The sequence below is a fragment of the Dromiciops gliroides genome, chromosome 3, assembly GCF_019393635.1.
Source record: "Dromiciops gliroides isolate mDroGli1 chromosome 3, mDroGli1.pri, whole genome shotgun sequence".
Lineage (NCBI taxonomy): Eukaryota > Metazoa > Chordata > Mammalia > Microbiotheria > Microbiotheriidae > Dromiciops > Dromiciops gliroides.
The window spans coordinates 188,965,896-188,989,003 of NC_057863.1; the positions used below are offsets into that span (position 1 = coordinate 188,965,896).

Here is a 23,108-nt window from a genome sequence, read left to right on the forward strand (position 1 = left end):
CCATACACTTACTGCCTTTGTGGCCTTGGCCAAGTCACTTCACTTCTCCAAGGCTGTTTTCTCATCTGTTAAATGAGGTGGTTCGACTAGATGCCTTCTAAGGGTCTCCCTTCCAGTTCTTTGAATGTAAGATGCTTTAAAGTAAGACTTTGGGAAGAAGTGTGGAGAACAATCCGAGGACTATTCCATGCTTAGCCTCTCTTCCTTATCCAGGTAGATCCTTCAATGCCTGAAAAACTCTTGTTTAAGCCTGACAAGGTGATCTGAGCTCCTAAATTTGCTCCTCAGGTACCTATCTACTCCCTTCTTGTCCAGTCACGCCCAGCTAAATGAGAACACCTAAGAGTCCCAGGCGTCTCCTCTATTTATAGACAAATGAGGAAGTTGCTGTAAGGAAGGCTGGGAAGCTCTCACCGAGGGAGCTGCTGCCTGCCCCAGGTACTCCTACCTTCGCGGGGAACAGGTGAGAGGGGGCCAACCAGTGGGCGAGAAGGGGACTTGGCGCTGGAGGGGAAGGAGAGGTAGCACGTGGCGGTAGGGGGTGGGGCGGGCTCTAGCACCTCATCCGCCACTGGGCTGTGGGCACTTTCTTTCGTGGCTCCGGAGAGCCTGGCTTAAGTGTGGGTGCGAGCAGGTGCTTGCTAGAGCAAGAAACCAAAATTCAAGGAGGGGATACGCCCAGACGCACGCAGCTCCCCTCCCCTCCTTCCCAACATTCATTCTATATCCGGGGGAGTTGGAACGATGGGAAGCCTTGGGGCTTGGGGACCCTTCTGGGGACAGTCTTCCCCGCATCTCTAGGGGAACTAGAAATTCCAGGACTTGGTGCGAAGCGGGGAGGGATGTTGGTTGCGTGTGGCACCCCGACCTCAGGACCCTGAGAGGAGACCCTGCTAAGATTTCGACGGATGCTCTGAGGTCGGGGTAAGGGGGGCGGGGAGAAGGGAGAGAAAAGCTCCAAGGTGGAATCGTTTTTGTTTGTTTTGAGAGGAAACTTGTGGAACACTCCTAACATTTGTCCCCAGTGCACAATGCAGCTTCTTGGACCTAGAGTTCCCTAGGAGGAGGGGGCTATGCAGAATCCAGCTTTGCCTGCACACCTTGCTCCAGGAACACAGAGGCGGGCTTCCAGTTGCAAACATTATCACTCCTGGCTGTTTCTCTGGGGACCCATCCTTTGGCCCCGGGTACTTCGTGGGGATCCTAAAGCCGGAAAAGCTGGGTGACTCCAGGCTGCCAGAATTGGCTTTCAAAGCACGCCCTGTCCTCTCTGTAGCCGAGTATGGTGATTCTGTCCTGGCTTCTTTCCGGTTTCATCTTGGCTTTTCTTCACTTTGCTAGAGCAGGTAAGATGAATTTAGCAAATAAGCATTAGGAACTTGCGTTATATACCATTTCTTTCTGAATCTCTCCACCTCTTTGAAGTCTAGGATATCAGCCATTGTCCCATGAGAGAGATCTCTATCGATTATTAGAACTTTGGGGGCAGCTAGGTGGCCCAGTGGATAGAGCACAGGCCTGAGTCAGGAGGACCTGAGTTCAAATCTGGCCTCAGACACTTGACACTTACTAGCTGTGAGACCCTGGGCAAGTCACTTAACCCCGATGCAAAAAAAATTTTTTTAGACCTTTGGAAAGAGGACCACATTAACCAAGCATCTGATTGATCATAGAATTTGAAGTTAGAAGAGACATTAAAGATAATTTAATCAAAGCACCTCATTTTACTCATGGGGAAACTGGGGCCTAGAGAATTTAGGGAACTTAGGTTACATAAGCAGTAAATAATAAAGCAAGAATCTGAATCCAGGCTTTGTGGCCCTCCAATCAGGACTCTAAATTACATCCTGAGTTGGGTCCCCATAAGGCAAATCCACCTTTAATGAAATGGAAAGAACTCAATTTGGAGTCAGAGAACCTGGGTTTGAATTCTTACATGTTAGAGAAAGTATGCTTAATATTTGAGTTATTTTTTTAAATTACACATTATTTTACTCACCGACCAAAATGAACAGATGTTAAATATGGATACAATAAGGTTTATTATTATATTATTAATATATACTACATGAAGTCAGTCAAGCTATCACATGTTGAAAGATATGGATTTGTAATATACTTGGAAATACCAGAATGAAAATGCTCTCCTACTATGTCTCTATCAAAGTTTAAGTGAAATAAATACATTTGTGATCTTATGGTAAGATAAAAAAGTATAAAATAGAAGTGGTTAGTTTCTAGAAATTTAGGAATTTACGAAAATGACCTCTAATGTACTGGTATTTGGGGGAGTCCATTTGTGGAGAAAACAAAAGGAAACCTTGGAATTTGCCAAATTGTGAGGAAGAGGAATCGAAAAATAGATTGCTTGAAAGAGTATGCAATTGATCAGTAGATTAAATTTTGAGCCAGATTTGAAGGACATCAGAGATTTAGCCAGGCAACATGTAAGACTACCACAGGGGGTAAGGTAAAGGTATGTGTAGAAATGAGAGGAACTATGTGATATGTATATGACATCTTTGAAGAACTCTTTAGGATCTCATTCAACTAACTGAAACTTTCTCTACAAATCTGTCCTTATTTTCAAACATTCATTTTAAATGTAATTTTAACTCTGAATTATTGTAGACCAAATAATGCACATAATCAGCTTCCCAGACGACCCTTGTACTGACTAAAGGGTCAAGGAAAGGCAGCTGAAGTGATCAAGTACTTACAGAATGAATAAAAGAGTGAAGAATTTTCTTTGCAGCTTACCCCTCCACCTTTTTTTTTCTTTTCCCAATAGAAGAATGCAAAGTCAGCACAGAAAGTCAACATTTTGTGGCAGGGCAACCTTTTGCTCTTTCTTGCACAATCACAGAAATGAAGTACAATGTGACTTGCTATAAAAATTCTAACAAAACTCCAATAACTCTGGACAGAAATTCCAGAGTCCATCAGTATCAGGGCCAGATTTTATTTCTTCCTTTGACATTGGAAGATTCAGGAACATATCAATTTGTCACAAGGTAAGTTTGCAGTTTAAAAGAAAGAAATATACTCAAAAGATGCTCTATTTGTCTTGTAGGAAAACTCTACTTAAGTAGAGAAAATGGGACAATGAATTGAATATTGCATTCTCATTATTGTGATATGGGTTGAGTTGAGATCATAAAATCTAGAACTGGAAGACCAGAGAGAATTCAACCCCTAATTTGCAAACTGGTTATATATCTAAGAGTTTGTCATTTTGGCAATTGGAAGATGTTTTCTGTAGAATCAGTGTTATAAATATTGATTAGATTCCAATGAAAACCATCCCAAAAGCCAATTTAACTAATTATATAGCTATAATTTGATGCTAATAGTCAATCAATAGACATTTATTAAGTACCTACCTTGCTAAGTGCTGGGGACACAAAAGGAAACAAAAGACAATATCTGCCCTCAAGAAGCCTAGAACCTAATGAGGGAGATGACAACAACAACAACAAAACCAAGCTACATGCAGGAAAAATAGGAAATAACAGAGCAGAGGCACTAGAATTAAGAGGGATTTTAAAAAGGTTTCCTGTAGAAGATAGGCTTCTAATTGGGACTTAAAGAAGCCAAAGAAACCAGTAGGCAGAGGTGAGAAGGGAGAGCATTCCAGGCATGGGGGACAGCCAGAGAAAGTGTCCAAAGCCAATGTCACTAAATTAGAGTATCTGGTGGGGAATAAAGTGTAGGAAGACTGCAAAGTTAGGAATAGGAAACCTATTGGGGGCTGGGGGGAGGGGGAGAGGGAGGGTGAGGAGTCATATGGTTGGACCTGTGCGTTAGGAAAATCACTTTAGTGGCTGAATGGAGGATGGATTGGAGGGAGAAGAGACTTGAGACAAGCAAACATAGCGACAGGCAAAACACCAGATGTGAGGTGATAAGGGCATGAAATGGAGGCAGTGTCAGAAGAGAGAAGGGAGTATATTGGGGAGATGTCACAAAGGTGAAATTGACAGGTCTTGGGAACACTGGATATGGGGCAGTGAGAAATAGTGAGGAGTTGAGGATAATGCCCAGATTTCAAGCCTGAAGGTGCAGAAAGATGGTGTTTCCCTCTATAGTAATAGGGAATTTGGGGGGGAAGAAGTTTGGGGGGGTGGAAATTTTGTTTTGGACGTGTTGAATTTGTCTGCAGGACATCCAGTTTGAGATGTCTGAAAGGCATTGGAGGTCAGCAGAGTTTGAAGCACAATAGGCAGATTTGAGAATCATTAGCACAGTTAATGAAATCCATGTAATCTAAGGAGCTCACCAAGTAATATGAGGGAGAAGAAAAGAGAGCCAAGGACATATATGTATGTGTGACACCTGTAGTTAGAAGAGGTAATATGAATGAGCATCTTTCAAAGCAGGCTGAGAAGGAGCAGGCAGGAGGATAACTAGGAGAGAGTAGTGCCCCAAAACCATAGAGAGAAAAGAGTATCAATTTTCTTAGTTTTGAAATCTAGATACTGGGAACATGTTTTCCCTTATTAATTTCTAGGCTTTGGAAGTAGGGATTCCAATCGCAGACCCTCAGCCAAGCTCCTATTGGGCCCCTAAATGGTGAAGTCTGAATTCCCTGAGTTCAAATCTGGTCTCAGACACTTAGCTCTAAGCAAGTCACTTCACTCTGCCTCAGTTTCCTCATCTGTAAAATGATCTGGAGAATGAAATGGCAAACCATTCCAGTGCCTCTACTAACTAAATCCCAAATTAAGAGTTGGACACAATTGAAAAATGACAAGACAAACAATTGTTTCTTTAATGCCCTTTATCATACTAAAATAAGAGATGGGGTGTTATATATGAAGAGTTGGAAGAAGTTTTGCTAGACTGGAGTGTGCATGAAGAGTTATAGTATTTAATAGGGGTGGAAAAGTAAGTTGGGGCCAGGTTGTGAAGGACTTTACATGTCGAATAGAGGAGTTTATATTTGACCCTCAAAATAAGGAATAATTGGAGTTTATTGAATGAGAAACTGACACACCTGTGCTTTAGGGAAATTCTTTCTGCAGCTTTGAAGTGGAATGATTGGTGAAAGAAGAGCCTGGAGGCAGGGGGACCAATTAGACAGTTTAGGCAGCTTTTGCAGTAGTTTAAATGAGAAGTGCTGCAGGCCCTAAATGGGGCAATGGTGACTTTGTGACTAAAGAGACAGATGTGAAAAAACCTGTGGAGGTAAAAATGATGATACTCAGCAACTGAAAGGGTGTGAGGGGTAAAGGAGAGTAAGAAGTTGATGATGATACCAAAAGGTCACAAATCTGGGAGACTGGAAGGTGGTGGTACCTTGACAGAAACAGGAAGTTCAGAAGAAGGGTTAGGAGCAGGAATAAGATAACAATTTATGCTCTCCAAGTTACCTGTGGGACATCTAGTTCACAGTGTCCAATAGACAATTACTGATGTGGGACTGTAGTTAAGGAGAAAACTAGGGCTGGATATATGCATTTGGAGTCATCAGCACAGAGATGAGGTTACCTAAAGAGAGTACGTGTTGAGAGAGAATAGAAGCAGAGAGAGTTATTGGGTTTACTAATAATTAAAGGGCCTGATCTGGATGATGGTTCTACAAAGAAACTCTGATAAAGAGTCATAATGGTATAAGAGAATCAAGAAAAAACATTTGTTTGAAAGCCCTAGAGAGAAGAGAGTATGTGGGAGGAGACAATGGTCAAACATTTCACATGCTGCAACAAGGTCAAGAAAGATAACCATTGCAGGGGGAGGGAAGCCATCATATTTAGCAGTTAAGTGATCATTGGCATTTTTAAGGAAGGTAGTTTAGTTGAGTGATAAGGTAAGGAAACAGACCAGGTTTCTATTAGTTAAAGACTTTTTTGTAACAGAAGGCAGCTGAGCATGGATTTAAAAAAAAAAAAATTGGGGGGGGAGAGGGGAAGGAGGGTTAAGTGACTTGCCCAGGGTCACACAGCTAGTACGTATCAAATGTCTGAGGCCGGATTTGAACTCAGGTCCTCCTGAATGCAGGGCCAGTGCTTTATCCACTGTGCCACCTAGATGCCCCTTAAATATCTTTTAAACAAATAGTATGATATTTCTTACAGTCATTTGAACAAAAATTATGCTGGGTGACAGAAATGGCTTTGGTGACCTGTGAAGCTTTTTAAAATTGCAGTGTCTTCTGTTTTCTAGGTATTCAATAATTATTGATTGATTGGCATTTACGACTCTGACTCAAGAATTGTATGATAACTCTTCTCTTTTACTCACAGGGGTTTACATACCTGTCAAAAAATCTTCGTGAACTTAACTGTTCAAAATAGGAGTAGTGGTTGGTGTGGTGATTCCAGCAAAGACCTAGCAGGGCTAGCAGATAATCACCACCAACAAATATTAAACGTGGGGACAACTGGCATTCTTGTGTGCCATATAATTACCTTCCCAAACAGTACTTTTTAGCCCAACACAGTGGTATAAGGTAAGCACAAATATACTCATTGCTTTCTGTCTATGTGTACTCCACCCTCACATGACCTTCTTTTTCTTTCCTAATATCAAATTTGTCTTGAAATAGGATTGCTAGAGGGATTTATTTAGAACCATAGTATCACAACAGGCATCAAATAACTGAGACCCATGTCATATAATGGAATTCCACTTTTACTGTGACCTGTGGCATTAAGCATTTAGATCTCTCTCTCCCTCCTTTAAGACCATTCCTAAAATGTAAGCAATAACACATGAGACAATTTCAACAAAATCATTTTGAAGAAAGTTGGGCCCAACAAGTACTCTTTTAATAGATGAATTAACATTGTATAAAAAACATATTTTTCTTCTTTTGAATTTTAAGTAATTTGAAGCAGTGATGTGTATGAGCTATATGAACCCGGGCAACTCACTTAACCTCTCTAAGCTTCAGCTTCTCTGTAAATTGTGGAGAATAATACCTGCACCACTACCTTTCAAAGTTGTTTAAAGGAAAACACTTTGTAACCCTTAAATTGATATCTCCTAGTTACTACCACTTATGGATAGTTAAAATAAATTTACCTTTTTGTTCAGTATTTTTTTCAGTCATGTCTGGCACTTTATGATTCCATTTGGGGTTTTCTTGGCAAAGATAATGGAATGGTTTAGCTCATTTTGCAGATGAGGAAACTGAGGTAAACAGGGTTAAGTGACTTGCCCAGGGTCACACAGATAGTAAAGTCGCAGTCTGGATTTGAACTCAGGTCTTCCTGACAGCAGGCCTGGCACTCTATCCACTGTGCCAATACTTGTGTGGGGAAAAAATTATTTTTATCTAGTATTTCTCTTCTCCCACCCTCCTTTCCACATATTACCACTGAAGGGAACAAGAATATCTTCTTACTTTAATATGTCAATGGATCCATCTCCTTCTCAATGTAGATAATCCCTTGAATGACACAGATTGCATCAATCTCTACTCATCTTTTCCATGTCCTTCTTATTCATGGAGACTAATTAGCACAAAAGCTAGCCATCACTTCCAATTTGTATTTCTGTCATGACATCATTTATTCCACTTTTCCTGTGGAAGTGCTCATTTGTAATGTGTTGCACCCACCCAGTCTCCCTGGACTTTTGAGTGACCTTCTATCTCAGTTCTTTGGAAAACGTGTTATTCCTTGTCTTATAACCTAAAATGTCACCATATAATTATTAATATTAAAACATTTGATTCCTTGTCTCGTGGAGTGTTGAGGTCATTAAAAGAACTAGGTACAGTTTCTGGGGTTGGGGTGGCACGGTGGCTAAAGTACTGGTCTTGGGGACAGGAAAATTCATCTTCATGAGTTCAAATTTGGCCTCCAACACTTATTAGCTGTGTAACCCTGGGCAAGTCACTTCAACTGTTTTCCCCAGTTTGCTCATCTATGAAATGAGCTGGAGAGTGAAATGGCAAACCACTCCAATATTTTTGCTAAGAAAACCCCAAATGGGATCACAGAGAACTGGACACAACTGTACAGCAACAACAGCAAACTTTTTCCTAAAGTACTCCAGCCTTCTCTTCTTTCTCTCTAGCTCTGGTCTCACCTCATTGTTTGTATGCACTGTCTGTCCAAGATATTTGCATTAATGAACAAGTGCTCTGGGCTGTCTTTTTAACTGTATAATATAATCAGGACAATGGTTACTTCTCTCATAGGATTTTCCTGTGTGGTTAGTTGAGCCAAACTCTTTTGTGTGATTATAGATCTCAGGTAGGAGACTCTCATTATTTATGTTGATGCAGTCAACACAATGTCATCTGTAAGTAGGAGCTTTAGAAGATCTCACTCCTCCTAGGGAATTTCAATCACTTAGACAGATTCTGTCTACACATCCTCCATGACAGTGGCAGACACTATGAACAAAGATAATTTTAATTGATTATTTTTAATTATTAATATAAATTCAAGTATAAATAGAGAATTATCAACTAGTAATACCTTTTGATAAATATTTTAAAGATTTTTTTGTACAATTTGTATAATTTTGATAGGTGCATTGGTTTAATTGGTTTGCTTTTCCCAATCAAATACTCATGTTCATTCGATAAACAGTGGGTTTGTAATCTTTATACCTCTCAGCCAATTGTGTGACTGTAAAGATGTCTCTTTTTGTGAAAACCTGTATGTTAATTCTTAAAAACGTCATTAAAATTTCTTTCAACACTTGTATTGGTTAGCCTCATTAAAGTGTTGTAGAAATGCAAAAGTAGATATATGAGTCAGTATTCATTATGCTCTCAGACATCTTTTGGGGCAGTAATTTTCTCCATTTTTTTCTCCTTCCTTCTCTTAGGGACCTTGAGAATGAATTCTTTCATATCTTCAAATTTGTGTCCCCTCCAGCACTTATGTTCTATATGTACATTTGCTCTAATCCTGCCCCTCTTCCCATATTTATTTTCTTTGGCTTTCACTTTCTCACATAGCATACAGGGGACAATGATATTTCATTCCAGCTGAGGTGATTGCACTGCCCTTGATGGTGAAGAAAGTATATGACAAAAATTTTTGTAGATATTTTTCATTTTTTATCTTTCATATCCTACCATTTCCATTCTGAAGTGTCCTAGACTTATTGGTCCTTTTGCCAAGCTTTCTTGATAATTTGTTTTTCCTTCCAATGCCTCTCAGGGTTTTATGACATGTTACTTTTCATAATTTTCCACCCCCTTATTCCATAAATTTTTTACAAAGGAGTTCACATTCTATGTTAAGTTTTGTTTTTTTGTTTTGTGGGGCAATGAAGGTTAAGTGACTTGCCCAGGGTCACACAGCTAGTGTCAAGTGTCTGAGGCTGGATTTGAACTCAGGTCCTCCTGAATCCAAGGCCAGTGCTTTATCCACTGCACCACCTAGCTGCCCCTGGAGTTCACATTCTAAACCATTATTACCTTCAAGTGCCATATCTTTATCCTTGGCAAGGAGGGCTAGGGTTGCTGGCTGATGTTGTTTCTGGGTTCTTTGATTCTCCTTGGCATGACAAATGATTTCTACTGGTTAAATGTCTTTAGGCAATTATTGTAGTTGATGTTGATGTCTGTTCTCCCAACTACTTTCCATTTTTTTATTAGCAAGTTGATATATATTCCCTAATTTGCACAGGTAAATAGCTCCAAACTTTACTATCTTCATAAGTGATGGTATCATCTTCATTTTATAGACAAGGGATTTGACCAAATTCATACGGCTAAGCCATAAATCCTTCTCTTCTGATTCTAAACCTGATTCTTTCTAATTCCTTGGCATCTTTACTTCAATCTGCCCATTTCTTTTGAATTATCATGGATTCATAAAATCATAAAGCAGGAAGTGCCTAGCCACATCATCCAGCTCAGCCCTGTCTTAGTAAGGAGCACAAGTCTTGTGACTCCAAGTTCCATTCTTTTTTCTCTATATCACATTGTCCCAGTTGTTGACCATTTGCATATCTTGGTTCAGTGTGAGACATCCTTATTATTGTTCAAGTAATTTTCAGTCAAGTCTGACTCTTTGTGATCCCATTTGGGGTTTTCTTGGCAAAGATAATAGAGTGGTTTACTATTTCTTTCTCCAGCTCATTGTACAGATGAGGAAACTGAGGTAAGGGTGACTTGTCCAGGGTCCTGCAGCTACTAAGTATCTGAGGCCAAATTTGAACTCAGGAGGATGTCTTTCTTTTTTCTTTTTCTTTTTTTCTTTGTAAAAAACACTTATTTTATTTTTTCCAGTTACATGTAAAGGTAGTTTTCAACATTCATTTTCATAAGATTTAGAGTTGCAAATTTTTCTCCTTCACTCCCGTTTCTCCCCCCATGCAAGACAGCAGCCAATCTGTTATAGATTATATATGTACAATCCACAAGTGCTCTTTTATTTTTTTGTCTGTGTTCAGTCAATATCAGTTCTTTCTCTGGGAATGGATAGTATGCTTCATCATTAGCCCTTTGGGATTGTCTTAGATCACTGCATTGCTGAGAGTAGTCAAGTCATTCACAATTGCTCATAGAACAATACTGCTGTCACTGTGCACAATGTCCTCCCCAGTTCTTCTCATTCACTAGACATCAGTTCATATGACTCTCCAGGTTTTTCTTAAATCATCCTGCTTGTCATTTCTTATAGCAGAATAATATTCCGTTACAATCATATACCACAGCTTCTTCAGTCATTCCCCAATTGATGGACATTCCTTGATTTCTAATTCCTACCACCACAAAGAGTTGCTATAAATATTTTTGGACAATTTTCCCCCTTTTCTCTTTTTCGCAATTACTATTGTTAACTGTTTCCCTCCATCATATCCCCTTCCCCAAGATATTTATTATCTATCTTCTTTCACCCTATCCCTCTTCAAAAGGGATTTGCTTCTGATTGCCCCTTCCCCCAGTATGCCCTCCCTTCTTTTGCCCTCTCTATCCTCTTCCCCTCCTATTTCTCTGCAGGGTTAGATAGATTACTCCATCCAATTGAATGTTTATGTTATTCATTTCTTGAGCCAATTCTGATGAAATTAAGGTCTTTGAGCCAATTCTGATGAGTGTTAGGCTCATTTACTGCCCAGATTAAATAGATCACTCGACCCAATTCGATGTCTGTATTAATCCCTCCTTGAGCCAACTCTGATGAGATTAAAGTCTTTGAGCCTATTCTGATGAGTGTAAAATTCATTTACTGCCCTGCTCCTCAGTCCATAAGCCTTTTCCTGTTTCTTTCATCTGGGATTTCACCCTATGCAACCTCTCCCCTTCCCCTGCCCCAGTGCATTCCTCTCACCCCTCAATTTTACCCTAAAGATGTCATCATGGGGCACCCACCCTGGACCCAGGAGGACCCCAGCCCAAATCCAGCCTCAGACACTAGACACATACCCACTGGATGACCCTGGCATGTCACCCAACCCCAACTACCCCACAAAGAGAGATAAAGAAAAAATAAATACTTTGCAGATATCATCCCTTTATAATCAATTACCATCAGTGCCCTCTATCTAAATTTATTTCTATCATCTGCCCTAATACTGAGAAAGTTCTTATGAGTTAGACATATCATCTTCCCATGTAGGATGTAAACAGTTTTAACCTTTTAACATCCCTCTTAATTTTATTTTTCCTGTTTACCTTTCCATTCAGTTCATATATTTTCATCACAAATGCCTGAAAGTCCTCTTTTTCATTGAAATCCCATGTTTTCCTCTGAAAGATTGTAATCAATTTTGCTGGATAGGTGATTCTTGGTTGTAATCCCAATTCCTTTGCCCTCTGGAATATCATATTCCATGCCCTCCAATCCTGTAATGTAGAAGCTGCTAGATCTTTTGCTATTCTAACTGTGGCTCCACAGTATTTGAATTCTTTATTTTTGGCAGATTGCAATATTTTCTCCTTGACCTGGGAGCTCTGGAATTTGGCTATAATATTCCTGGGAGTTTTCCTTTGGGATCTCTTTCAAGAGGTGATCAGTAGATTTTTTCAATTTCTATTTTACTTTCTGCTTCTAGAATATCAGGGCAATTTTCCCTGACAATTTCTTGAAGGATGATATCTAAGCTCTTTCCTTGATCATGGTTTTCAGGTAGTCCAATAATTTTCAAATTATCTTTCCTGGATCTATTTTCGAGGTCAGCAGTTTTTCCAAGAAGATATTTCACATTTATCTCTATTTTTTTTTATTCATTTGGATTTGCTTTATTGTGTTTTGGTTTCTCATAAAGTCACTAGCTTCCATTTGTCCAGTCCTAATTCTTGGGCAATTATTTTCCTCAGAGAGCTTTTCCATTTGGCTTTTCAATCTCTTGGCTTTTTTCTCATGTCTTTCCTGCATCACCCTCATTTCTCTTTCCATATTTCCTCTACCTCTCTGGCTTCAAAGTCCTTTTTGAGTGCCTATATGGCCTGAGACCAATTAATATTTTTCTTGGAAGTTTTGCATGCAGGAGCCCTGATATTGCTATCCTCTTCTGAGGGTGCACCTCAATCTTCCTTGTCACTAAAGGAACTTTCTATGGTCCTCACCTTTCTCTGTCTGCTCATTTTGGATTTCTTTTACTTGACTTTTATATCCTTTAAATGGAGCACTGTTTCCAGGCTGCACAGTCCCAAGCTTCAGGGGGCTCCAGGGGGTATGATTTAAGGAGGAGCAGGTTCTTCATTTGCCTGTCCTGTTTCCTGGTCTGTAGATAACCTCAGGCCAACTTGCTAAATAATCAGACAGCAAAACTTTGTGTGCTGTGGTTGTTAGCTCCAATGAGCCCCTCCCCCACCTTGGCCACTGCTACTCAAGTGAAAACCCAAGTTCCCCCTCAGCGCCAGCAGAGAACCCTGTAATCTCACTCTGGGCCAACTACTCAGCCCTCTCACAAGATTGTGAGCTTAGTTCCAGATGACACTGACTCTGCAGCTGATTCAGAGGCTCTGGGGGTCTCTTTTTCTGGCAAGGCCTTCCTGGGACTGGATCTGTGTCAGCATGATTATGGAGTTGGGCTCCACTCCTGTCTCAGAACAGTAGCAACCTCTTTCAAACCTTCTAAGCTGTCTTTGGTTGGAAAAATCAGGAGGATGTCTTTCTAACTCCAAGCCTGCCACTCTCTACACTGTACCACCTAGCTGCCCAATTATCTTCCCTGCATAATATTCTAGCTTTCCATTCTTGTAGGGCATTGTAAGATTTTTGGTTATTAAGTTCATATATCTGATTTACAGAAGTGTGTCTATTTTCAGTTCTTGTGATAGTTTGCCATGCTGCCATAACGTTCTGACTTTCTTTTGGTATTTTTTGCCTTGACTCTTAATATCAGTACCTTTTCTACTTCCTTTTCTGCTAGGGGCTACTGATTATATGAGTCTTCATTTTTCTTTCTATGCTTTATTGCTATCCTGGCTCTTGATTCTATGAGTACCTCCTTCATCAGACACAACATGAGGTTCCTTCTGGAGCTTGTACCAGCACTGCTGTCTGAAGGAAAATGGAATTCATTTCCTCTTGGTACTGAGACAGTGTCCAGTCTTATGTAAGGAATAGTCATTCCATAAGGTCAGGAATACTATGTCAACCCTACTGCAATACTAAATACTGTTAGTTACTCAATAAATACTTGCTGACCCACAATGAATTTTTGTATTTAGGAATGTAAGCCTATTGGAGACAAAGAGAAATATGTTCCTAAGAAATTTTATCTGCTTATAAAAAATACATCAACTGAGAATGCAGGAACATATTTATGCAGAACAAAGCTAACATACATGGGAAAACATTATGATATTTTAAATAGAATTTCTACAACTTTATGTAAGTATGATATAACATGACAGCAATTTTCTTAGAGTTTTAGCAAATGCTTATAGTACTTTGGCTTTCCATTTAGCATCATGTGAATGCCATGGTATTTATGTGGTGTTATTTGCCAAAAAATTTTTCTCACACAGTCAGCAAGATTCAGAAGTTTTCCTTGCCAAAAATCATTAAACAATGAATGAGAAGAAGCATTGACTAGTGGAAGGGAAGAGTAAGAGAATCACAGAATTTCAGAATTAAAAGTGACATCAGCAGCCACCTAGTCCAAGCCATACACAAAAGGGATACTCACTATAACATACCTCAGAAGTGTCATCCAGCCTCTCTGCCTGAAGACTTCCAAGGAGAAGGATCCAACACCTCTAAAGCAACTTGAGATTTAGTTGTCTTTAATTGTTAGGAAGTTTTTCCTGATATCAAGCCTAAATCAGCCTCTTTCAAACTTCCACCCATTGTTATTGGTTCTGCCTGAAGGGACCAATGGGGGGGGTGGAGAAGTCTTGTATCATGACATACCTTTTTCACTTGAAGACACCTCCCTCCTGAGTTTTCTTTTCCATTGGCTAAACGTGGCCATTTCCTTCAAACAATCCTCATATCTTTATCAACCTGGTTTTCCTTCACACACACACACACACACACACACACACACACACACACACACACACACACACACACACATATATACATATATACACACACACACATATATATAGCGTATGAGATCATATATATATATGTGTGTGTATATATATATATATGCATATATATATATATATATATATACACACACATATACATACAGCATATGAGAGCTAATGAGGACAAAGTACAGTCCTGTCCCTATTCTTGGAAGTCATGACCTTCTTAATACATACAAAGATTACAGAGTCAGAGAGAGAGCCAGAGACACAGAGACAGACACATGGACAGACAGACACAAAGACAGAGACAGAGATAAAGACAAAGACAGAGACACACAGACAGAGACACAGAGGCAAGGAGACAGAGAGACACTGAGGCAGGCAGAGAGACACACAGGCACAGAGACAGACAGACAGACATAGAGAGACAGAGACAAAAAGAGACACAGACACATACGCACAGATACACGCACATAGAAAGACACACTTGCACATATTCACACACATGGACATACATAACATGTCCGTGTGTGTGTGTGTGTGTGTGTGTGTGTGTGTGTTGTGTGTGTAGGGCAGAGGGATGGGGGTTTGGGGTTTGGGGTGAATATTAGGTTGTATTATTTATAACCAATATTTCTATATGAATCCATCTTCTCACATGCTATCTCTAAGCCTTAAGCTTACTTATTACTTCCAGCCCCCAAGACTCTGCTTGGGCAGGGACCCTAGCTTTTGTTTACCCCATAAACAAGTTAACTTGAGCTAAGCCCCCGGGCCCCCCCCCATCCCAGGGAGATGAATCTTGTGTCTCTGCCTCTCCTAATCAAATTTGGGGTGACATGGTAAAAAAAAAAAAAAAAAGGAGGGAAGACAAAACCAGTAAAAACCTGATGATGGCTTACGTTTTTTTTAGCCAAGATAGCTAAGGAAGCTGGGTCCCTGGGGCAGTTTACATTCCTTGAATGTTAAATACAGTCATAATCAGCCTCATCTGAAAATCAGCCTTCTTTCACTGGCTGCAGATTGATCCTGAGGATCAAATAATAGGGAGGAGCTGAAAGCTATTAACCTACATCCTCATTAAAATGTCTGCCAGTCAAGGTTGCTTTATGTTTGCCAGGAAAGGGCCAAATGGTGCATTGTCAAGCCAATCAGAAGGGAGACCCATCTAAGTTTAAAAAACCTTGTTGGCTTTCACTCCAGGTCTTTGCCACAAATGGAGGCTAGCAAGTAAGATTCCTTTGTTAACAGGCTGCATGCCCCTATAGTAAGGGGATCTTACTCAGAGAATTGCCTCAGTCTACCCTTTGTTAAATTCCAACCAGGACAACATGTATGTATACACACACGCATAACACATATAAAAAGATATAAATATGGACTTGTATATACATGTACATGCATGAATGTAATACATTGATGTAAAATGTTATGACTTATTTGTAGAATTTATTAATCATTTTTCTTATACAGATCATTGTGGCCTTTTCTTAATGCTCCTTTTTTGAAACCAGTTTTCCCACTTCCTCCATCTCTCCAGTTTTATTAGACATAAAGCTCATGTCATATAAGAAACCTAGTTATAGCCTCTTCTCTCTTCATGATGCCAGAATGATTGTCTGCATTTAGCTTTCTATATCCTAAAAAGTGTCATGGTGATATGGAGGGGGGGCATACTAGAAGCTGAAATGTGATGTGTGAATTGGGATTTTTGAGATTCTGAGTTTTCTTTGACATTATTGAATATGGATAATTTGTTTTAATTTCCAACAAGATAGGTGTATGCATATGTTTCTTTTCAGGGGACCAAGTAGAAGGAAGCAAAGAACCTGAAATTATCTATCCAAGAAATAATTCTATTGAAGTACAACTTGGTAAGTAGAGTGAAAAACCACTAAATTATTGACTATTGAGATTATAAAAATGGTGCTGATAACATGCTGCTATGATGCTGTTATGACAATTTTGGAATTCTAGTCATCCTGTGTTAGAAATGCAATTATAATGGAATGCCCTAGATCTAGATCAAGATCTAGTAAAAATGAGATCCTAGAAAAGAATAGGGCAGCTAGGTGGTGCAGTGGATAGAGTGCTGGATAGAGGCAGGAAGACTCATCTTCCTGAGGTCACATTCAACCTCAGACATTTAATAGCTGTGTCACTTATGCCCAAGTTCCAAGTGGCTAAACAAGTTGTGGTATATAAATGTAATGGAATTATTAAGCCAAAGGAAATCATAATGGACAATTTCAGAGGAAATTGGAAGGATTTCTATGCATTGATGAAGAGGGAAGCAAACAGAACTAGGAAAATAATTCATATAATAAAACATCATAGAGAAAAACAGTTAGGAAAGACTTTAGAGTTTTGATCAATGCATAAGAAACCATGAATCTAGAGGACAGAACATGAAATCTCACTCTTCCAAGTCTTTCAGAGGTTATATATGTGGGCAGCTAGGTGGCACAGTGGATAGAGCACCAGCCCTGAAGTCAGGGAGTACCTGAGTTCAAATCCGGCCTCAGACACTTAATACTTACTAGCTGTGTGACCCTGGGCAAGTCACTTAACCCCAATTGCCTCACCAACAAAAAAGGTTATATACATAAAATGCAGAGAGAGACAGAGAAAGAGAGACAGAGACAGAGAGAGATGCATTGATACATTGATGCATTGCTACATTTTAAGGTATGGTCAATGTGGAAATTCAGTTTGTTGGACTATGTACAATGGGGTTTGGGTTTGTTTATTTTTTATTGTTCATTGGGTAGTAGTGGGAGTGAGTGATTATAAATGTTTGTAAAAACATGTTTAAAGTAACCTGAAGTTTGCTTATATGATGATAGATTCTGATTTATGGCCTTTTGGTCTGGTACTGTTCAAACCAAAATAGCCAACAACATTCTAGGCACCATCAGGACTTTAAAAAAAGTCAATCATAGCATTTCACCTTTCTAAGAAAATCAAGATCTCTCTGAACTTGTAATGGTGTTTGCTCTTCTAGCTACTTGATCTTTAGGAAAACATAGCAGAGCTGGCTAAAGTCCAGAGAAGTGTAACTAAAATAAGAAATTGGCATCGATAGGAGAATAGATTTCTTTTGGAATATCCTCAGCAGTAGAAAGATCAAGTTTAAGCAAGTCTTATGATTGAGGCTTTTAAAATCATGAAAGCACAGATTGAGTCAAGATGAACTTACTGACTAAATTCCCAATGTTCTAGAGTAAGGAGTCTACACTTAAAATTTGGAGGAAGAAACTTATGGACAAATAAAAGGAAAGTATCCTTTATGAAACAAATAGAAAATAGGTGGCTCTTTTGAACTCAAAAGTGAGGAGCTTGTGGACTAAAAAACATAAGTAGATATAGGTAGGTTTAAGGAAGGTTCATTATGATCATGGTTTTAGTGATAGAAGTAGAAGTCCACCTTTCCCTGACCCTAATTTTATAGATGATGAAATATGTGCCCTGTGGCATCCCTTTAGTACAGTACTTCCGGATGGATCCCTGAGAGAATGACTATCCCAAGTTCAGTGTACTCTGTAGGTCCATACTCCTAAAACTACAGCTTACAATTTCCCTTTTAAGTGAGGTATCCTTAAACCATTGATTTATATCTGGAAGGGATCTTAGAGGTTATTTAATCCTACATTTTACAAATGAGGAAATTTATTAGGCCCAGAGCATTTAGGTGACTTGCTCAAGGTCACATAGATAGTTAATGAAAGAGTTTGTATTCAGACCTTGGTCCCTAAATTCAAATATAGTGCTTTTCTCACTGTACAGATTTTCTTGTTTGGTCTTAACTTTTTGAGGTTTATAATGAAAAGGGAAATGAATTCCTTGGTGCCTCTGTCTGAGATATTAGGTTGGGTGGATGGGCCACTGATATAACCCATTTGGGATTTATGTTCTTGTTTTTTAAAATTATAAAATATTTTAAGTAGAAAGAAAATAAATTGCTAAATAAAAATCTGGCAATCACGAATCCCTGGGACTTGATCCTTTTGTCTCATCTGCTAGTTGCAAGATTCAAAATATTTACTTTTGGTCAATCTTGCTTTATAGGTTCTCCTCTTATTATAGACTGCAATATAAAAGATGGGAAAGAGAATTTAAATCATAGAAGTTGGAAAGTCAATGACACTTTAGTGGACTTTCTCAATTCTAATCGAATTAAAGAAGGAACTGAGTAAGTATTCATAGTCTTAAGGAAACTCGGAGATCTTTGAGGGCAATCCTTCTAAATATCTCCCCCCAAATGGTCATTTAGCCTGTTTGAAGACTTGGAATGAAAAGGAAGTCAGCTCTAATTGTTGTGAGGCAGCAAGATCTGTGCAGATTCAGGCCTTGCTTGTGATACAGTCTGTGAGACCCTAAGCAAGGCACTTAATACCTCAATGCTCTTGTGTAGATAACTCTCTGAGACTGTGAGTTGTGAAAGTGTTGCTATGAATTGGTAATGGAGTATAAGCTCTAAAAGGTCCTATGAAGCAAGATTGCCTTCCTGTACTAGGCAGGCAGTAGACTGCCTTTCCCTATCATGGTTTTGATATATGCAGGTTGGCATAAGAAATTAAATGGGGATTTGGGGAGAGTTTTGCAGAAGCCCCAGGTGACACACAACGGGCAGCAGAAGACACAGAAAAAGTTTACAAACTCAGAAATGACTAAAAGATATGTGTAGTATTATATAATATCAACCCAAATTTTGGAATAAGGTACTGTAGACACCCTATAAAGAAAAAGAAAAAATATTAGAGTCCTTCTCTGGTACAAAGGGAGGGCCAAAAAATTTTATGCAGATTTCCTAGATCACATGGGGTGCTGAACCCCTAATCCCCATGATGTGGAAGGGATAATTATATGTGTCCCTCATCTGAAGACCCTTCTAGCTGAAAGGTTGGTTTTAGACAGTGGTATGCTGGTGACTGGTTAGTGACCTGCTCTTTGAAAAAAAGAAAATATATGCATGGTACACTTTTTGTGTGTGTGAGAGGCAATTGGGGTTAGGTGACTTGCCTAGAGTCACATAGCTAGTAAGTGTTAAGTGTCTGAGGTTGGATTTAAACTCAGGTCCTCCTGACTTCAGGGTCGGTGTTCTGTCCAGTGCTCCACCTAGCTGCCCCCATGGTACACTTTTAACTTGAATCTGTATTTGCATTTCCTTCATCACTTTCTTCAGTCTAGACAATTGGCAAAAAATGATAATCAGCTTCACTTGTAGCATTTGCTGATTTCTAAGGTGAAAATGTTCACACTGAAAATTTAACAATTGCTCTAATGAGCCCATATGATTTGGCTTCAGTACAGCCTTGGTTGTAGGGTATGTAGGGTACTGAATTTTCCAGCCAAAGCAATTTTCTATAACCATCTGCTAAGTTCATAGTATTGTAAGATCAGAGCTCTTGAGCTGGAGTGCACCTCTGAAACCCTGAGGGCAAGTGAACTGGCCAGGGTCACATAGGTAATAGGAGTAAAAGGTTCTCCAGGTTGTTCCAGGTTCTCCAACTCTAGGATCTCTCTTTCCACTGGGGGGATATGATCTACAACAAAGTAGGGTTCACTCTCACCAATGAAGTTAGAGGTCTTGCAGGTATACAAATATACAAAAGATAGATATTTTCTCAACAATGTAAATGTCTAAAATATAATTTTCTCTATCCTTTCACAGATCAAATGTTTCTTGTGGGGAAAAATGCATTTTCTATACTGTAAATATCAGCTTCTCAGAAGTGAGACAAGAAGATTATAACCGTCCCTTTATATGTATGTCTGGATCAGCAGCAGCTTTTATTATGCTCAAGCATCCAGGTAACGTGACAAAATGATAGGTGAAATTTAGAATGTGCATTTATAAATCATAAATTGATTTATAACATAAATAGATTTATAAAAAGGAAACTGATGTGAGAGAAATGAGATTGAGTGTTTCAAGTTGCGTTTATTTTTATTTTATTTTATTTTTAATTTATGAAATAAAAAAGACATTTCCATAACATAATAGAATTTTTAAAAAGCTGATTACACATGAAACTGTAAATCGATTATCTATTATTCCTTTTAAATATATAATTAAAATATTATATAAATTTCTTTTTTTTTCCTTTTTTCTTCTCTTTTCCTCTTCTCCTCTACTTTTTCACTTCCCCTCCCCTCCCTTTTCCCTTTCTCACCCCTCTGTATTACCAAGGGACAGCTAGATACTGGAATGAATAGAGTGCTGGGCCTGTAGTCAGGAAGGACTCATCTCTCAAGTTCAATCTCTGGCCTCGGACACTTGTCCTCAGACACATGTGACCCTGGGCAAGTCACTTAACCCTGTTGGCCTCAGTTCTTCATCTCTACAATGATCTCGAGAAGGAACTGTCAAACCACTTGGCAAAGATTGCCAAGAAAACCCAGATGGGTCATGAAAAGTTGACAGTACTGAATAATAGCAACTGTATATACAAAAAATTGCCAGAGGGACAGGTGCACCTGGAAAACCTGGAAAGGCTTCATGTATTGGTATTTGAACTGAGCTTTGAAGGAAACTAAAGATTCTAAGAGGCAGCAGCTAAAGCTTGTACAAAAGCTTGTAGAAAGGAGATGAAATGATGGGTGTCAGGACAACAAGAGGTCCAACTTGGCTGTATTGTAGACTGCATAAAGGGAAGTCATGGACAAATAGGTTAGAGGTCAAGTTGTGAAAGACTTTACCCCAAAAAATTGGAGCTTCTATTTTATCTCAGAGGTATAAAGGAGCCAGTGGGATTTATTGAGTTATTGGGCAGGGTGGTGATGTGGTTTCACACACTTAACATGATTTGTTTTTCTGTCCTGTTCAGTTTTTTGTGAAACATATTCCCTACCTGTAAGTCTGGTTCTTGCCTTGGGTGCAATGCTAACCTTCTTCACTTCTTTTCGAAACTGTTAGCTTAGTCTCTCTAGTAGCCATTAATCCTCAGTGACTAGTGCCATGTGTACCTGAAGCCCTATGCAAAACACTAGTCTCTTTAACAGTCAGAAGTCAAAACCAGTTTTGAAGTTTGTACTCCATTTTGTGCCTGCTCTCTGAGTTTCCAGTTTCCTGAGAATTACCTCCTTCTTTTAACTGATTTTCAGAGCAGGGTAGGTACTTATGAAAGATTCAAGTTGCTAATGCTCGTACTCTACTGAGATAGCTTTTCTGACTCTCACGCAAATGCCTCTCAGGAAGTGGTCTATCAATATCCTGTCATTTAAAATTCTATGACTCCATAATAACCACAAAAGACTTTAAAAGGAACAGACATAATTCCATCCACTCTCTTGCCTAGTCCCTCTCATGAATCCCAATATGCGTTTTGCAAGATTGTTGACCAGAAAAAATGGTAGTAGTGAAAAGAATACTGCACTGGAAGTATGAAAACCTAGATTCATGTCCATATTCTTCCTATAGAAATATTAATGAAAGGATGGAAAGTATGGGACTGAAGGAATCAGTTTCAGTTTCTTGCTATTTTAGGAAGAAGAGAATAGAGGCTACTGGGTTGCCTTGAAACTGAGTCCTTAACGTAAGAGGTGATTCAGGGATAGTGATATTCTAGGTAGTCACTTACCATTCTATGATCCCTCTCTCCTTAGAATTCTTTCCTTTGAAGTTTTTCCATAGTTTATGCTCTGATGAAAAATCCATATTTTCATGGGTAAACATCCTCCATAGTGCCTTTTATTCCTTCATTTTGCCAGCACCAATATTTGCCTTTGACCCCTGACTTTCTTCATTCTGTTCTTGCTTTCCTTTTGCTGCTTTCTTGATGTCTTTTTCTTCTCATACAGACCGTGCCTTGCAAGTCTGTGCTTTGGTTCATTTCTCTTTGCATAGTCAAGGGAATCATAAATCATGCCAAAGCCTGTTGTTTTGCCACCACCAAAATGGGTTCTGAATCCAAGGACAAAAATGATATTTGGAGTTGTCTTGTACATCTTGGCCAGTTTTTCTCGAATTTCAGTCTTGGGCACTGTGGCCTTTCCAGAATGAAGGGCATCTATAACCATCTGTTTATGCTAAAGAAATCTGTTTGTCATGAACTTCCTGGTTCTGATGGTTACAGTGTCATTCATGGTGGCAGCTGGCTCCTTGAGCAGCAGGAGAGGGAAAAGGCTCCTTAGAACTCTTTTACATTCTTTCCTGTGTCTCACCTTAAAGTTCTCCCATGAGCCAGCAGGAAATGCTCATTTTATAATCCCATTTCTTCATAAAATTCATTTAACTGTGCTCTTCCTTTTGGAAGACTATCTAGACTCCAAGGTGTTTTTTAGAATGTTTTTTATTTCCTTGAGTTCCAGATGAATTCCTTCCTTCCTTTTGCTATCATCTCCCTTTCTTCCCCACCCCTCTCCATCCACCTGTTTTTTTCTCTTTCATTGTTTCCTTTCCTTTTTGTCTCTTTGAAATCTTTTGACAAAGCAGAGTAACTTATGAATGTTTACTCTAGTAATTTTATCTCTCTATCCTACCATACTCAAGTTCTCTAGGTGGGGAGAGAATGCAAATCTGACTAGAATCATATGAGAGTTTGTAGTTTGTAGTTAGAGCCACAGTTTCAGACATGGTTCATGACAGATTCAGAAGAATCTGTTAACTGATTAGTTAACAAGCATTTATTAAGTGTTTAGCAAATACCGGGTAATTTTTCTGTGTTTGATACAGATCTTGATACAACCCAATTTTTGT

At 39.2% G+C, this 23,108-nt stretch overlaps 1 protein-coding gene across 1 annotated transcript in view; it reads left to right on the plus strand.

Moving 5' to 3' along the window:
* Nucleotides 1-588: 588 nt before the first annotated feature.
* IL1RL2 (interleukin 1 receptor like 2) overlaps nucleotides 589-23,108 on the plus strand; it is a 34,410-nt gene continuing 11,890 nt past the window's right edge. Inside the window, 8 exon segments of the mRNA XM_043995264.1 lie at nucleotides 589-1,346; nucleotides 2,792-3,014; nucleotides 6,246-6,426; nucleotides 6,428-6,451; nucleotides 13,595-13,757; nucleotides 16,210-16,281; nucleotides 18,476-18,599; nucleotides 20,082-20,221. Of these exon segments, the coding sequence (XP_043851199.1) occupies nucleotides 1,283-1,346; nucleotides 2,792-3,014; nucleotides 6,246-6,426; nucleotides 6,428-6,451; nucleotides 13,595-13,757; nucleotides 16,210-16,281; nucleotides 18,476-18,599; nucleotides 20,082-20,221 (991 nt within the window). The 5' untranslated portion in view covers nucleotides 589-1,282.